This window comes from Cryptotermes secundus, unplaced genomic scaffold (genome assembly GCF_002891405.2).
Source record: "Cryptotermes secundus unplaced genomic scaffold, Csec_1.0 scaffold909, whole genome shotgun sequence".
NCBI classification, from domain to species: domain Eukaryota; kingdom Metazoa; phylum Arthropoda; class Insecta; order Blattodea; family Kalotermitidae; genus Cryptotermes; species Cryptotermes secundus.
Genome location: NW_019722439.1, coordinates 622,789 through 641,891, shown reverse-complemented (window position 1 = coordinate 641,891; position 19,103 = coordinate 622,789). Strand labels below are relative to the sequence as shown.

Genomic DNA, 19,103 nt, shown 5'->3' with positions numbered 1-19,103 from the left:
ATGAGTACGTCGGTCACTGTAGCCGAGCGGTCTAAGGCATGTACTGTCTTCGCTCGCTTGGAAACCGGGATCGTGGGTTCGGATCTGTTTCCTGTGAGGTACGAACTGAATTCTTATATATTATTCTTATACACTGCCGGACACAGTAGCCGAGCGGTCTAAGGCATGTACTGTGGTCGCTCGCTTGGAAACCGGGAGGCCCACTGGGGCTGTAGTGCCAAGGGGAAAAAAAATATGGTCCAGGATAAAGACAAATGTTGGGGCATTGAACACAATAACGATTTTTCGTTTTCCTTAAGAGGCGAGGAATTCATTCGGAAGCTGATCCACATCTCACGGTCTCCCTGCTCCAAGGGGTTAGGTTCCACTCTCATAGCTGTAATTCAACCCATTTAAACATTTTACATACAGTTAATCAAATCGCAGAGTGTAATTTCCCGCAACGGGCGATGAATTCTACAATCTCGGAGTAACAAGAGCGGACTTCGGTTGCGTTACGAGTGATTAATTACAGTTCTGGCCATATAAATACCAACGTTTGGAAACCCAATATATCCCAGTAAATTGGTTTACAGTTTCAGACCTCGGAAACGTTGTCTATGTTAAGCTAGCCGTGGAAATTATTAGCCCAATTTAACGCTCTGGACACCAAGTGTGTGTTCAGTTTCGAAGCAGGAGTAAGTCCATTGAACTGCGGCCACTTCTGGCCTATTGTACCAGCAGCAGATGGTGGAATGAAGATTGGCAGGGGAAACCGAAGTACTCGGAGAAGACCTGCCCCAGCGCCACTTTGTCCGCCACAAATCCAACTTGTCCAGACCTGGGATCGAAACCGGGCCACCGCGATGGGAAGTCAGCGACTAACCGCTTGAGCTATGGCGCGGCCATTGTAAGGTTAGGTTAAGGTTGCGACGCTGTGCTATAGCTGCATGGGAAGCGTGGATTTCTTTTTCTGTGAAGCAACCACAGAGACTTCTTACGTTCTGTGTTCTCACTGAGGTAAATATTAAGTTTGTTATATTCTGTGAGAGTCAATCTACATGCTGTTTACTGTGAGTCTGTTTGCTAGGATGTGCTTTGGCCATGAAGAAGGATGCGGTACCTTGCTCCGAAAGGCGCCAAAGTTCTACCACATTATTACATACCATGAGACAGTACTCTTAAAAGTAACAGCAGGGAGAACCCCAAATCTTACACGAAAATTTCTTTGATTCCTGACACCTCATAACTTGAGATCCGTTATAAATTCTGAAAAAATTTTACTTTCAAGTTCTTTGGCAGAGATTTTCCTGAGGTCCTGTATATCCGTCTCCATGTCTCCAAGTAAATGTATCCCTGTAACAAGCCGTGGAGGCCCATATAGTAGTGAGATGTTGAGGTTCCCACATTTTCTAGACAATCGGCTCATAGATGGTGGTGAGGTTGTTAGCCCTACACGCCGGCCGCCCTTTACCCCCAAGAATATTCCTGGTACTCATTTCTGTTAGAGGCTGAGTCGAACCCAGGGCCATAGTGCGGCTGGAAAAATTATGTAAATTGAAAAAATCCAATGACCTCTTCGGGACTTGAACCCGCTACCGCGTTGCCCCCTGTAAGTATGATACACTGCAAATAACGCCGTCTGGAATTTTGTGTATTACAGTATGAAGCACACCCCTTCCAGTCCTGTTGTGTGACATGGAGTAACGACAAAAGCAAAGCTGTTAAGTCACATTAATTACGTGCTGAAGTTTGATGTTGCTCTAGGCCAGAATTCGTGTTCATTTTGTATCTGACAGCTTCAAGGTATTGGAAATCCATAGAGCTGATATTTTGAAGAAGGGAGGTTTATTATTTACATAATTACTCGTTTCTAAGTTCCGTTTGTATCTGTAAACACATGCAGATATGCAACATGAGCATGCTGACTTTATAAATTACCTGTAATTATTGGATTTACAAATTTTGACAGGTGTCACAATGGTCTGAATATAACATTTGTGACGGAACCCCGTTATCAGTCAACGGTAGTAAATTGGACACAGTGTGTGGAATATCGGATTTCTTTGATTTGTTTCATTCTGGTCCGTCACACTAACACAGTATAAACAACACAGCACGCTACGTAGAAACATGGGACGACAACAGGCACCACCTTCCCAAGAGAGACAGACGGCACAAGTTCGGCCCCGTCAAGAAAAACGAAAGGACAAAGGACACGAACCAATTCGGTTAAAGAATTTTAACTTAAATAACAAAAAGTTTTTAAAAAACTTTAATGCATCAAGGACAGTTGCCGTAATTATAAAAAAATTGCATTTTGTAGAAAGTATATATTACAAATATTGTATATTTATGTATTTTAAAAATCAAAACACACATTGTGATAGTAGTTTCTAAAAGTATTGATGTTCCCTCTGATGATGGTCTATAGGGACCGAAACATGTTAGAGTGCTAAGAAGTGAAGTAGTAAAAGCTTCAACAGTCACACTGGACGGAATTGTCTTATCATTTGTAACACAGATTTCTGATTCGTCTTAACAATACGACACAAAATGGCCGACATCAGTAATCATAATTATTAGTATATGAAACTTTCAGCCTTGGCCGTCTCGGTTTTGGCTACGATTCTACAATACGGCTGTTCCGTTTTATGGGTATTTCGATATCTCACCTCGTGTTATTCATGCCCAAGATTCCGAGGGTTTCCGCAAAGTCTGTTGTGCGTTTGGAAGAGAATTAAGTTCGCGTGAACTCCGAGACGTGGCGTACGGTATTCCTCTTCGCCCAGAGCAGACAAGGAGAGAGGGGAGTGATATAGATCTTGGTTTCCTGGGTTTACCCACCCTGTAATTTTGTAAATGGCAACAAATCGTTTCAGTGAAGCATGTTGCTTCCATCTTAAATCATGTCTTCAAAATGGCGACAGGATATTCCTCTGGAATACTGGTAGCCGCCTGAAGTAAAAAGAACTGTTCTCTGTGGTTTTAGTCCGCAAGCGAACTATACCGACCGAACGACCGCCGCTTTTCGGCGAAGTTAGTGCCAACTCTTGCGGATAGAGGGTGTCGCGTGGTCAGCGCAATGGATTCCCACGGACGTTAATCTCGGGTTTCTAGAGCCGCTATTTCATTGAAATAGCTCCGCAATTATTCTCAAGAGGCTGAGTGAACCCCGTAGCGCCGGGAATCGAAGCCGGGACCTCTGGATCTGTAACCAGGAACTCTGACCACTAGAACACAGAGGTGGTCGCCATGACCCATCGGACAGTCTGAATTCCTTAAAAGAAAATTAATGACTTCACTCATATAAGTTGAAGGATTCTTGATTTGTTTAACGACATTCTAACTTGTAGTAGAATGATAAACTGTAAAAACTGTTGAGGAAACTGTCTTGACACCTTTAAATGTACAGTTTTAAAATAAAATTACTGGGTGTTTGGACTTTTTACATCGTCCGGAATTCTAGATAACAAAAGACATGACGTTTCGGAAACTGGATCTGTTTCCGTCTTCAGGTGAGGAAGGAAGACATATACTCAGTTGGGCCCCTTAGAAAGAGCTAATCTCAATCATTAAGGGGCCAAACTGAGTATATGTCTTCCTTCCTCACCTGAAGACGGAAGCAGATCCAGTTTCCGAAACGTCATGTCTTCTATTACCTACAATTCCGGATGATGGAAAAAGTCCAAAAGAAACAGTAATTCTGTGTGTCATCCACCATGGTCAGAACCCTTTAGAATCTAAGTGTTAAAATAGATAATTGATTAGTTATTAGTTATTGGTAGGATGGTGATATGGGCGGGGCATGCATCGAGGATGAATGACACAAGACGCACTTATTGATCTAGAATCCATTAAAATGGAATTATGGAAATTGGATGTGGAAATTCTACATGGATTGAACTCTCTTATTGTGGGACCCATTGTGCCACTTATGTAAAAGAAGTGAACGGACTTCATTTCGAAGGCCAGCAAATCATTCAGGCCTGTGCCTCATTTAATTACTTAACTCCAGGAATGGGAATGAAACTGTGAATCCCCGTGAAATTAACGGAGGGAACAGAAGGAATTGGAGCGGCAACAGAAGTTCCCACGGAAGTGTACGTTAAAATTATTGTCTTCTGAATTGTGACAACTTGTAGTTTTTTAAATAGCTACCGACTTTTCGGAGGAGATTACTGCTCCCTTCTTCGGGCTCGACTACCCTGAAGATGAAGCAGACAGGTTCCTATGGAACGTTGTTATTTAATTCACGGACCTCACAAAGTCACACGCCATATATAATTGAGGGGTGTAGTGGTCAGAGTTCCTGGCAACAGATCCAGAGGTCCGGATTGGATTCCCGGCGCTACCAGATTTTGTGAGAAGTAATGGGTCTGGAATGGGGTTAACTCACCCTCATGACGATAATTGAGGAGCTATTTCAAGTAAAATAGCGGCTGCGGTCTAGAAAACCGAGATTATCGGCCATGGGGGACCGTTCCGCTGACCACCCGACACCCTCTATCCGCTAAATTTGGCACTACCTTCGCCGACAAGCGGCGATCGCTCGGTCGGTATAGTTCGCTTGCGGATTAAACCCACGGAGTTCAGTTTTTAGTTTTTAATTTTTAGATTTCAGTTTTACGTGAATCTGTATCTTTTGTTTTAGTGGTCTACTTAAGCGTTGCATCGTCTGGTGATTACTTACTGTGTAGTCTGACCATGGTGGAAATTTATATAAATGGGGGAAATCTGTTCGTTCCACTTCACGGTAACATTATCGCTGTAATAATGTTAACAAGTACGGGCCTGGGTATGGGAGAACACGGACATACGTAGAGAAACGTACTCCGTAATGGTCAACAAGTCTTTTAGAAAAATCAGCCATCCACAGCTGTAGACCTTGGGGATTGTTCTAACCAATCGTGAAATCCTTTACAAAACTCTGTTTGATCTGAATTGCCTTTACGTAATTTCTTCAAAAGTCACTAGTCATTCAGCTTTTAAAGAAATTCTTCGCCTTTTACGGAATCTGGAGTCTCCACAACGGCACACCAGAGGTTCCTTCTTTAGACGGATCCAGTTCACATCCAAAGTCTTAATTCGTTGGGATCCACTGTAACGTTATCATCTCATCTGCGCCTGCGTCTGCAAAGTGGCCCCCTCCCTTCAGGTGTTACTACTGGGGCTTTCTGAACTTTCCCATCTCTTGCAGTCTGCTGCAGGAACCTCTCACCGTCACTGGTTTGATGAACCTAATAAAATTTGGTGAAGGGTAAAAATTATATCGCCGGTCACGGTACCCGAGCGGTCTAAGGCATGTACTGTCTTCGCTCGCTTGGAAACCGGGACCGTGGGTTCGGATCTGTTTCCTGTGAGGTACGAACTGAATTCTTATATATTATTCTTATACACTGCCGGTCACGGTAGCCGAGCGGTCTAAGGCATGTACTGTCTTCGCTCGCTTGGAAACCGGGATCGTGGGTTCGGATCTGTTTCCTGTGAGGTACGAACTGAATTCTTATATATTATTCTTATACACTGCCGGTCACGGTAGCCGAGCGCTCTAAGGCATGTACTGTCTTCGCTCGCTTGGAAACCGGGATTGTGGGTTCGAATCCCACTCAGGGCATGGATGTTTAGTTTCTGTGTGTGCGTTTTTCTGTGTTTGCGTACAGGTAGAGGCCTTGCGACGAGCTGAACACCCACCCAAGGAGTCCTACCGAATGTGTAAGACCTAGAAAAACCGAAATGAACGGAGAATTTCACGGAGGCCTAAGCCCACTAGGGCTGTAGTGCCAAGGAAAAAAATTATATCGGTCCTCGTCTTATGAATTACATGCATTAAGCATTATGTAAATAATCTGTTATGGCATGTAAACAACTGGGAATTCAAACTGAAATTAGAATATGACACTTTTAATTCTGAACTGCATTTAATATTGACCCATTTTTCCTAATGTTCGTTGTGTGCCATTTTAGGCATTAGTAGTTATTTTAATGACCGCCTCTGTGGTATAGTGGTCAGCGTTCCTGGCTACAGATCCAGAGGTCCGGGTTCGAGGAGATCATTGGATTTTTCCAGTTGACTTAATCCTTCCAGCCGCACTGTGGCCCAGGGGTCGACTCAGCCTCTAACAGAAATGAATACCAGGAATATTATTGGGGGGTAAAGGGCGGCCGGCGCGTAGGACTGACAACCTCACCGCCGTCTGTGAGCCGATTGTCTAGACAATGTGGGAACTTCAACAACTCACAACCCTATTCGCCTCCACGGCCTGTTACAGGGATACCTTTACATACTTTTACAGCAGGAAATGTATTACACTCAGGCCCGAAATGGACATGTTGCAGGCAGGGCTGTGGTCGAGTAGAGGATGTGGCCGGGAACTGTGGGTAGCTGACGGTGCCATGGCTTGGACCGGAGCCATACTGCTCACTCTGGCTCTGGGACACGTGACCGGCGCCCACTGGACCCACTCAACGGATTTGGACCCCAACTACTCAGTGTTCTGGACTCCCGGTGAAGAAGATATCACGTTCGAAGTACAAGTACGAACACTGGGATATGTCGGCTTCGGTTTCTCGGCGGATGGGCAGATGGCAGGAGCTGACATGGTGACCGGCTGGGTTCGCGACAACCAGGTCTTCTTCCAGGTAGGGACCAGCTGACAACTCGGCTAACTTTATCCTTCCACAGCTCTCGCACGAAATATTACGGCAGGTGAAATGTCTAGTGGAAATATCTCATGAATCATCCCCAGGTTTTACATAAAATATTCTGCTACGGGGTTGAAATGATCGTCGTTTTCAATGCTTTCACGCACTATATACACTAGCATAATTGTTGGGAAAACTGGTTCATTTTCTTCAAATCTATTAAACAAGAGTTCCGTGCAGCCTATTTTTCAGCCTGGAGCAACTATGGCTGTTGCACTTTATGTCCTGTACTTCCCCTCGGAGCGTCACTTGTATCAATATTTCATGATTAATCTTCTAAAGCACAGCGGTAATTAAATATGCCGAGTGTGTGAATAACTCTGCATTTCCCCCTACACTGCCTTCATGTTTCATTTCTCTTGACAATAAACATTATATTCTTAAGCCTTGTCACAATTTTAGAGTTACTGTAGACGGGTTTTGGATTGATGATCGTATTTTATTAGACTCTCTGTTACATCGCGTGACTCTATACTTTGCAATTCACTATTACGCACACTTACACTTACTAGTGTCCGCAGTTACGTCTTCAGTAGCCGTTGATCGGTAACGGCTTCTAATAGCTCACGTTCCCTTTCCTCTGGGTTCCCGAAAAATCCCCGGCTTCAGCTACCAGCTTCTTACAGCAACAGTCCACAACAACTGAACCCCAGCGGTTCTCTAACTAACCGGCTCAGTCAGCAACCAACTCGTTCCCTTCCACTGACAGACTGACTGACTGATACCTCATTAACTCTTCTGTTTATAAAATAACAGCAAGGACCGCTGAGAAAACACTGTTTTTCTGTTGCTGCTTACAGGCCGTTGTCTAGTTTGTTTAGCCGTCGTTTCCCAGCAACGGGCCCACTTGCAACGTTATCACTAACCGGTTTGTCTTTATAAAGTAGACGAAGATTCATTTTTAAATATTTCTACATGAAGTTCAAACTTCGAAGTAACAAAAGATAGTACACAGTTCGTCATGCGATTTCATGTATTATATCGTACATTATATATTTAGACTGCAGTAAATGATGATCAGGGCCAGGATTTTGATGACCTGAAAATATTCAAAAAATGACCAAAAAAATCCAGAAAAATGACCTGAAGGAGAAAAGAAAGAACACTTCTCTTCCATACTATTCACATTTCAGAAAACATATGAAGAAAAATTCCCTAAAATGGCCAAAAATTACAAGAAATACACTTAAGAGTCCAAAAATTTACCAAAAAATTATTTCAAAAATGAAAAAAATGACCTTGAACCTAAAAGTGTCAAAAAAATTACAAAAAAAAACTATAAAATTTACATTTCTGTAACCAGCAGCTCATATCCGAGATTTATATATTTAAGGGCATCGCATAGGATACAAGGAAAAAAGATGACATGTCATCAAAATCCGTGCCCTGATAATGATGTTTCACTGGGGGGCAGTTTTTCTGGAAACAGTGGCTTGCTCAGTATCATCTTGAGACTGCGACGTTTGTTTGTGCTGAGATTTCACGGTCTCTGGTCAAATACATTGCATCTTTCGAAATTATCAGCTGAGTGTGAAGGGCTCCTACCATCGAAGCAGTCAGTCCTGCACAGTACTTCCAATTTGATCTGCTTATACGTGCTGTAAGTGTGGGACTTTACAACGTGATAATTCGGCCGTGCTCGAATTAGCTCGTCAAGTGTTATCTAGTAGCTGTCAGGCTTCTTAGAAGAAAGGGGTGGAAGAGAAAAGAAAAGAAAGAAGCTTAATCAACGATGTGCAACAGTTTGAAGTGGGAAAATGATCATTGGAAATTGTATTTACTTTCCAGAACATTCCCAACTCAATTTATATTGTTATATTCATTCTGTATGTTTGTATGGTTGCGGTCACATAAAAAAGCCATATTCTTCCCCGTTAGAATTACCAGGTTGTACTGAACAAAGTACATCTCAGTAATCTTTAAGGAATGCATCATTTTGTGTGTTGAGTACTTTTCGTGTTGCATGACAAACACAACAAAAACAAACACCAAATAACTCACTCACGTTCTACTCTGCATAACTCCATAGTTTCAGCCCGCACGCGAACTATACCGACCGAGCGACCGCCGCTTGTCGGCGAAGTTAGTGCCAACTTTAGCGGATAGAGGGTGCCACGTGGTCAGCGCAACGGATCCCCATGGCTATTAATCTCGGTTTTCTACACCGGAGCCGCTACTTTTCCATTCACGTAGCTCCTCAATTACGCTCACGAATCTGAGTGGACCCCGTTCCAGACCCACCACTTCTCATAAAATCTAGTAGCGCCGAGAATCGAACCCGGGACCTCTGCATCTGTAGCAAGGAATTCTGATCACTGTGTATATCTGAGTTTATTTTATTGTACAGAGTCGTTACACGTTGGTTCATGGGGCCATCATCAGGCGATACATAAGCAAGAGTTACACTATTGAATTGTGCTTTCTAATGGATCCATATATTGTATTTAGTCATGTATTACGAATAAAGCAATAATATAGTTTGCTTCTCTCGTTTTTACCATTCACCATTATATGAACAAATTAAGTGATTTTATAATGTACCTAAATTTGTTTAAAATGTATGAAATAAGTATTTGATATTATTAAAATGTTATAAGGATATTAGTCCGGATATTTTCTCATCCGTAGTTTAAATAAGGTCGTGTTGGACGCAACCACAACACTCACCGCTCTAATAACCTCTCATCTCAAGCGACATCTGGGATTACGAACGGTCTTGTGGGATGTGACGCCATGTATAACTGTACCAGAGTGTACGGCATCAGATTGCAGACGTTTGTAATTTCTATACCCTTATATCAAAAGAAGTCTGAAGCTCTCAGGATATCAGTTATCTCCAGGTCAACGTGTGCCAGTCCCCACCCTCGTTCATGTCGTGATCTTCAGATTAAATCTTTCCGTTTACGCAAGTCGTTTCGACACGGGTTAAGGGCCCGAGGTGCAATGAAACCTGTCTTTCGGCTTTCTGAATAAAATTGCAAAAGTATATATTGCTCGCTTAGACGACAGGTTACCAATCATGACATAATAATATTGAAGGAGACCTCTGAGAAGACCAAGAAGTAGGTGCATGAACAATATTAAAATGGATCTTAGAGGGATAATATGGGATAGTATGGATTGGACTGATCTGGCTCAGGATAGGGAACAGTGGAGGGCTCTTGTGAACACGGTAATGAACCTTCAGGTTCCATAAAATGCTGGGAAATTCTTGAGTAGGTTCAGATTTGGCTTCTCCTCAAGAAGGGCTCAGCTCCATAAGTAAGTGAATAATAATAATAATAATAATAATAATAATAATAATAATAATAATAATAACAATAAATTATCATGCAGACATTCACTGTTAGACTGTTGGCGACGTCAAAACTCTGTACTGAATGAATACACACTATTAAAGCCACATTGTTCAGTGATATTAGACACTTACTTACTTACTTACTTACTTACTTACTTACTTATGGAGCTAAGCCCTTCTTAAGGAGACGCCAATTCTGCACTTACTCAAGAATTTCCCAGAATTTTATGGAACCCGAAGGTTCATTGCCGTGTTCACAAGAGCCCTCCACTGGTCCCTATCTTGAGCCAGATTAATCCAATCCATACCATCCCATTCTATCTCTCTAAGATCCATTATAATATTGTCCACCCACCTACGCCTTGGTCTTCCCAGTGGTCTCTCTCTTTCTGGCTTTTCCACCGATATCCTATATGCATTCCTCTTCTCCTCCATTCGTGCTACATGTCCTGCCCATCTCATACCCCTCATTCCCCTCAAGTTACTCTCGAAACACTGGCAGGAAGGTAAATATATCTTCATGTAAAATGCCCTTTAACTCTGTCCAATTTTAATCAAAATTAGAATTTCATAATAAATTTTAATAAAATTCTAAAATATCAAATTCGATTAAGTACCATTAAAAATTCTCGAATTCTGTCATGCTTAGACACAGGTGGAAGGGGGGCGCTTTTACGATGTTCCCCAATGGTGGTAACCCGCGAGCTTAAAATGAAAAATTGAAATAGTGAAAGTAAGAGAGAGAGAGCCCGAGAAACTTGACGTGAAAGGAAGAGGTGAGAAGAAGCTAAACAAAGACAGGATTCCCGGGAGAAAACAATTTCTGGCTGTCAAGATGTCAAGAAGTGATGAAGACTACCACAGAGGGAACGGCGCAGGAAACGCGTCTTCTTGATTTTCTGCTCCTTTCAGAACAATCCTCATGAAAGATGAACGGAATCACGTGCCAGAAACGTACGAAATTGTTTAACGATTTATGTGCAGGGGCTGTTGCTCAGAAGTACGTGTGCCCGATGCACGTATCGGCACAAGCAGAAGCCCCCGCTCCTCGAGCGGACTTACTCATGGAGCTGAGCCCTTCTTGAGGAGCCGCCAATTCTGCAGCTACTCAAGAGTTTCCCAGCATTTTATGGAACCCGAAGGTTCATTACCGTGTTCACAAGAGCCTTCCACTGGTCCCTATCCTGAGCCAGATCAATCCAATCCATACCATCACATCATATCTCTCTAATATCCATTATAATACTGTCCATCCACCTACGTCTTAGTCTTCCCAGTGGTCTATTTCCTTCTGGCTTTCCCACCAATATCCTATATGCATTCCTCTTCTCCCCATTCGTGCTACACGTCCTGCCCATCTCATCCTCCTTGACTTGATCATTGTAATTATACTTGGAGAAGAGTACAAGTTATGAAGCTCCTCATTATGCAGTTTTCTCCAACCCCCTGTCACTTCATCTCTCTTCGGTCCAAATATTTTCCTCAACACCCTGTTCTCAAACACCCTCAGTCTATGTTCCTCCCTTAATGTGAGAGACCAAGTTTAACAACTATACAGAACCGCAGGCAAGCAGTACGAATATATACGTAGTTACCTGAAGAAGGCAGAATTCAGTCGGTTCCGCTTTATTCTTATCAAAATATCCGTCAATTATGCAACAATATAAAAAAATATTAGGAATATATTTAACACTAAAAATGTATTTTAATACTTTTTGATTTTATTAAAACCATTACATGTCAATAGGACACTAAAAGTACTATTTTATACATTAAAAGTGATTATCAAATTTCTAAAATATATCTAGTCATATATTTATTTCTCCGCTTTAGATGTAGTGTAAACAGATCAATGTTTTATTTTGGGGAAGAGGTTGCGGACACCAAAATTTGAAATGTTTTTACTCTCAACTGTTTCGTCCCGAAAGAGAGGCTTCTGTTTCAGAGCGTGCAATTCCCGAAACAGAACTGGTGTATCGATTACTTCTGACATTAATACGTACTTTTTCGTTTGGCTCGAACCGTCATCTCGTCTTCTATGGACAGTATTATAATTGAAAAGGGGTAAGATCTAATAATGGTAGAAGCCAGATTTATCCTAAGGTCTAACTGTTGGACTGATATGCGTGCAGGAACAGATTGTGAACTTATTCTTAATGTCCCTTGAGAATTGAAAGAAAAGTCTCGTCTTTTGTTGTATCGTCTTTATATTTTCCTCCTTCCTGCTTTATCCCTCTCCCGTCTTCTATATTTGTCCGCCTTGTCGTCATTTCTCTTGTTCCAAATTTCGCCGTTGCTTTTACCTTGAAGATGAATACTAAATATCGCTCAATGTATGCTGTTTCAGAGAAGCAAATGTGAAAGGTGTCATTCATGCTAGGTTCTGTTTTATTGTTACACTTACCCGAGAATAGCTTCGTCTGTGAGCACAAGAAAACACACATACACTCAATAACTTTATTAATTTTGCAGATATGGAAGTACGTACACGTGTTAAAGGATGACTCGTTGAGGCAGTTCGGTGATTAACGCCCACTGTCGGGCATGGTATCCTCATCCAATGTTTTTTTTTTCCTTGGCACTGCAGCCCCAGTGGGCCTAGGCCTACCTCCATGAACTTCTCCGTTCACTTCGGTTGTCCTAGATCTTACACATTCGGTAGGACTCCTTGGGCGGGTGATCAGCTCGTTGCAAGGCCTCTACCTGTACACAAACACAGAAAAACGCACACACAAACTAAACATCCATGCCCTGTGTGGGATTCGAACCCACGATCCCGGTTTCCAAGCGAGCGAAGACAGTACATGCCTCAGACCGCTCGGCTACCGTGACCGGCAGTGTATAAGAATAATATATAAGAATTCAGTTCGTACCTCACAGGAAACAGATCCGAACCCACGATCCCGGTTTCCAAGCGAGCGAAGACAGTACATGCCTTAGACCGCTCGGCTACCGTGACCGGCAGTGTATAAGAATAATATATAAGAATTCAGTTCGTACCTCACAGGAAACAGATCCGAACCCACGATCCCGGTTTCCAAGCGAGCGAAGACAGTACATGCCTTAGACCGCTCGGCTACCGTGACCGGCCTCATCCACTGTTAGCGTAGAAAAACACACACGTCAAACTGACTCATATATGTAAGATATTAACTATTAGTAGGTATGACCTGAAATTCTTGCCGTGTTGCTCTCGTATATATTACAGGGGCAGCCAGGGGTATGAATTTTAGAGATTTTAAGACAGACATCCAATAGTTTTTTGACAAATTTAGAAAACTTCATGGCAGCTTGCCTTCCCGCATCTCTGGGTTTGCTGATTCGGTAAGGTGTGCAGTGCCGGTTTTACAGGTTGATACATTACCGTCATCCTCGGTGTTTCAGGAATTGTGTGTTACTGGTAACGCAGGCACGGCCTCAGCTGACAGCACTATCCCGCTCGAGACCTTCCGTTCATTGTTTGTTTATATTTTTGTGCTCTTCACCAGATAGTATTAGTGAGATCGAGAGAAGCCTGTGGTTTTGTATGGATGTACAGCTTGGGCTCTGACATTAAGGGAAGAACATAGACTGAGGAAGATACTTGGACCAAAGAGGGACCAAGTCGCAAGGATTTGGCGAAAACTGCATAATGAGGAGCTTCTTAACTTTTACTCTTCTCCAAGTGTAATTAGAATGTTCAAGTCAAAGATGATGAGATGCATAGGATATGTAGCACATGGGTTATAAGGGGAATGCATTTACGATTTTTGTGGAAAAGTCGGAAAGAAACAGAAAAGTAGGAAGACCACGACTTAGGTGGGAATGATAATATTAAAATAGATCTTAGAGAGATAGAATGGGGTGATATGGACTGGACTGTTCTGGCCCTGGATAGGGACCATTTGAGGGGTCTTTTGAACACGGTAATGAACCTTCAGGTTCTATAAAATAACAGAAAATTCTTGAATAACTGAGCGACTTGTGACTTCTAAAAAAGAACTCGTCTTCATTGGGTTAGGTAGGTGGTTGGTTGGTTAATTAGATAGTTTGTTAATTAGATGTATAAGGTTATGACACATGTGCGAAATATCATAAATTCACATAATGAAACCTAGACACTCCGGAGATCTAGGCGTAGATGATAATATTAAAAACGTATTAAATATAAAGCTTTGAGGAAAGCGACTGGATATATCAGGGTCTAGTGGAGGGCTGTTCTGAACATGTTAATGGACTTCAAGTTCTAAAAAGACGGAAAGTTTCTTCACCGGACAAGGAACTGTGGAGGACTTCCTCTGAAATCTGTTCCGTTCGTGTAGATCCTTAGAGATGCCGTACAGATCCTTCCAACTGTGACAGGCGTAATAAATGACGGAAATTAAAGAATAAATAGGTTTAATAATTCTATAAACAAAATTGTAGTATCCAAGCTATGAAACCGTTACTGATTCTCAGTATAACAGCGTGGTGCTAACTTACTTTCCTCTCGTCATGAGTGTGGAGATGTAACCCCAGGGGGGCAGGGGAGAGCCCTATATCCCCCTACGTTCATCCATCTTCAAACTAGAACATTCTCCCGCGACACTGCATCCGAAACACAGAAGTTTCCACGCGTCAGACAGGAACCCATTTAGAATGCATTATTTCAACCACATCTTTGACACCTCTGCACAATAATTTAGACCCTCAGTGTAGGAACTGAATTCCCTTGGTTGTAACAGTTCGAAACTCAATAAATATTTCCCGAGTTGAATACTTTAACTACACGGGTACTGTTTCACTTCAGCGGAAACTTATCTCCGAATTCAAGAGTACTTAAGTCACAAGTCGGCAGCGCCACAGCTCAAGCGGTTAGTCGCTTGCTTCCTACCGCTGCGGCCCGGGTTCGAGCCCGGGTCAAGTCAAGTGGGATTTGTGGCGGACAAAGTGGCGCTGGGGCAGGTTTTCTCCTACTACTTCGGTTTCCCCTGCCAATCTTCGTGCCACCAAATTTTACATCATCATAATCACCCGGGATAGGTACAATAGGCCAATCAGTGGCCGATGTGCCGAGTTGACCCAGCTCGACTCCACCCCCCCCCCACTTTGCGAATTAAAAAGAAATTAAGTCACAAGTCAACGTTGTGGATGTGGCAACGTTTCTGCAGGATGTGTTTTAATGCTGAAACTGGCCGTTTACAGACAGCCCTACATTGTTTCATGTGCGTTTTTAAATTTTTCATCTGTATTATTATTCAACACAATTATGATATTAATATCACCTTCCATTTTCTCCACAAATTTAATTTCTATTTCATAATTAAGTTGTCTGGACCTCCTCTGTGGTCTAGTGGTCAGAGTTCCTGGCTACAGATCTAGATGTCCCGGGTTAGATTTCCGGTGCTACCAGATTTTCTGAGAAGTACTGGGTCTGGAACGGGGTCAACTCAGCCTCGTGAGGATAATTGAGGAGCTGTTGCAAGGAAATAACCTCTCCGGTCTATAAAACCGAGATTAACGGCCGTGGGGATCCTTTGCGCTGACCACGCGACACCCTCTATCAGCAAAATTTAGTACTAACTTCGCCGACAAGCGGCGGTCGCTCGGTCGGTATAGTTCGCTTGCAGACTACAGGCTACGAAGTATTTTGTTGTTTTGTGTATGGAAACGTTTAGATTTATGTGGGTGTGAACTTTGGTGATTCAAATAAACGGGAAATACGTGATGAAGGCTGTTTCCCGAGAGCAGCTTGGTGACGAGCATGTTTGGAACCAAGATGGAAGATGCGGCTTGGCTCGGGGGAACTGTATAATGATGAGCTCCATAATTTGTATTCTTTATTAAACATTATTAGAATGAAAATATGAAGGAAGATATCATGGACGAGGCAAGTGGCCTGCACGGGAGACATCGTAAATGCATAGAAAATTTTATCCGGAAATACTGTAAATGAGGATAGAGTCCAGTAGTGCCATCTTGTGAACATGGTAATGAACATTCCCTTTCCATAAGTGGCTTATGATTCCTTTAGCAGTTGAGCAACAATTAGCTTCTCCATGAAAGTGGTCAGTTGTTAGTATGGCAGCAAGTACGATTACACTAGCAGTTTAGGAGGGGAAATTTCTTGTTCTTTCGTTAATAAAGCAGATTTATTGTTAATTACAATTTAAACGCTCCAGAGAGTGTGTTTTAAGTGTGTTTAAATGCTTAATATTATACAGCGCAACCTAAGACCTGTATGCGAACACTGTGCTTTTAATACTTTTAATGTGAATTGTATATCCAACATGGTTTTATATTAATCGTAAGGTAAGGGGTAAGAAATTACAATTTCCCAGAAATGGAGTTGTATGTAGCAGAAAGATCATTTCTTCGTCTGGAATAAGCCTGCGGTTTTTTCATTGTCAATATCCTAAGATATTTATGCAGTACACAAAATTACCTGCGGCGTTCTTTGAAGTTTAATAAATTCACATACATATATAACTGTATAATGAAATTCATATGTGTGAAAGCCTGTTACACCGAATTAAAAGAAAATCTGTAAGGAATTCTGAGGGACATTTTGAAAATTTCATTTGTGACCTTTTAACGCTATAAATCCTAAGTACCTCGACAATTTTCGTGTGAGCCTACGTCAAATATTTTAATTATTTTCGCGTCATTTTGTATCTACTCTGTTTTTAATACAACATCGTCTATTGTGAGAGTTGATTGAGAGGCCTGTGTATCTAACGCTATGTTATAGCTAACGCGACGGATTTTTATGGTCAATTTGACAATGCGGTCAAGATCTCAGATTGTATGGGGTCGAATGTAGATGATTCGTGAATAAAGTACTCGAAAATAATTGGATTGAAGCGGCTGTGGAGTAATTGAAGTTCTATCTCGGAATTTGTCTCCAGGAACTGAGGAAAACTACGAAAAATCTCAGGATAGTCGTCGTGGCCGAGATTCGAACTCGGCACCTCCTGAATAGAAGGCCAGAGCCGTAAACTACACCAGTATGCTCGGTGTGGTACTCGATAAGGCAGAGTCTGTTCTTGAAAACGTTACAATTCGTTCAGCTGGTTAAGAAAATCCCGTCTCTTATTCAACCCAGTGAATTTTTGCTGTCAACATTAGGGTCTTCTTAAATGTGACGCCATGTAGCTTTGTAGATAGCACGAACGTTGTAGAGGAGCTTCTGTATTTATCTTGTGTTCATAAAGACAGCTGGACCCTACACTAAGACATTATCATTTAGGAAAGGAAAGGAACTGCATCTCTTGAGCTTTCGTTCATTTCAGAGCGTCTCATTCGAGTGGTTACCACTCCTGCTTGGTATTCGAGAGGTATCGACTTCAAATCTCATCCCGGAGATCATATATCTTGGCTTAATTGTTTCGTAGTTCTTCTCAGTCCCTCTAGGTAAACGGCCGGTATAATATCTCAGTCCAGTGCAGCACCATTTTGTTTCACAACTCTTCCACTTCATTTTTCATTGTCATAATGAGGAGCTTCATAACTTGTACTCTTCTCCAAGTATAATTAGAATTATCAAGTCAAGGAGGATGAGGTGTGCAGGGCATGTAGCACGAGTGAGGAGACGAGGAATGTGTATAGGATATTGGTGGGAAACCCAGAAGGAAAGAGACCACTGGGAAGACCAAGGAGTAGGTGGGTGGACAATATTAGAATGGATCTTAGAGAGACAGGATGGGATGGTATGGATTGGATTGATCTGACTGATGGTAGGGACCAGTGGAGGGCTCTTGTGAACACGGTAATGAACCTTCAGGTTCCATAAAATGCTGGGAAATTCTTGAGTAGCTGCAGAATTGGCGGCTCCTAAGAAGGGCTCAGCTCAACGAATAAGTAAGTCATTTATTTCGATCCTATGCGCTGAGCTAAGCTATAAATACATAAGTAAATATTGTAAATAGATTACTGCGTGTCGCAGTGTACAGTCTGTCCTCACGAGGCGCACAGCCGCCCATCCATGGACATGCTACACTGTGTGAAGTAATAACAGTGAGATATTTTCGTTCAATTTATTAGATTTTGTAATTTGTTTAATTACATAAACATTCAAATAATGGTTTCCGTTTCTGTAATGAAATCCAATAAAGTAATTCTGCCTGATGGGAATACAAATGAAACAGTTAGGGCCATAAAAGTATATTGACTTCCGCTAGACCCGCAGATCTGTGATTTACGCCTGCTGATTTCGTTTTGTTTATTTGCGCTTTCGGTAGCTCACGTTTAGTTAAAACCGTTGTTGCTGAAATCCAAACTGCCTGTATTTGAATAATGCCAATAAAGTCAAACCATTAAACTATATTGTTTATTAGTTATTAAATCTGAAAATGTTAGAGCCAGTTTCTCCGTCGTCTCAACAAATTAAGAGACATTCCCGTTAACATTACCTACTGACATTTTTAAAATTGTCTCACCTTTCATACCAGAAGAAGACTGGAGGAATATTTCACTGTCAATAAAAATTAAATTTTCAAGAGCACCGGTTGCATTCACAAAGGAATTGCTTTAGAAGATTAAAAAAAGCGGCCAAGTCCGAACAAAAGCCTCTAGAACCATCAGAAATGGGATACGCAACACAAATACCGTAGTTCAGAGAAGTTCTCTTGGTGAGGGATTCCTGTACTGGCAGACTGTGGAGAGGAAGTCATCAGCTTCGTGTAATGGTGTTTATGGTAGTGATTTGAAGGCGACTGCAGTATGTAAAGGACGTAACATAATTAACCCTGTACAACACAATGGTTTCTATATGTACCATCTGCTTTAATATGAACAAAATCTACATTCTGCTTATATAGTTCATTTATGAATTTCATATTTTTCTCAGAATAATGTTCCCCTACGCGGCATTGGAGACGCAGGTGGGAATTTAATTATTGGATATTATTCACTCGAATTTCTGGCTTCGTATGCTTAGTGCATGTATCTGTATTAGATGGTACTTAGTATTTCTGACAGAATATTGAATTACCTGGAAACGATAGTGAATTAAATCAGTGGAGATGAAAACTAGCGTGCATGTTTATGGGAGCCATCTGAAAGAAAGAGTGGTAAAGAAAAACATATAAAAGAGAAAAGCAGTAGAAAAATAAGAAATGGATGCGATGTAATGGGGGGGGGGGGGGGCATGTGGGGGGGGCAG

The 19,103-nt window shown here is 41.9% G+C and overlaps 1 protein-coding gene across 2 annotated transcripts in view; it reads left to right on the top strand.

The window, feature by feature from the left end:
- The window catches only part of LOC111861505 (MOXD1 homolog 2), a 272,739-nt gene that overhangs the window by 67,057 nt on the left and 186,579 nt on the right, over positions 1–19,103 (top strand). For both annotated transcript variants that reach the window (XM_033750350.1, XM_023846149.2), the window contains one exon: positions 6,319–6,621. In XM_033750350.1, the coding sequence (XP_033606241.1) occupies positions 6,376–6,621 (246 nt within the window). In that variant the 5' untranslated portion in view covers positions 6,319–6,375. The remainder of the gene's footprint in view (positions 1–6,318; positions 6,622–19,103) is intronic.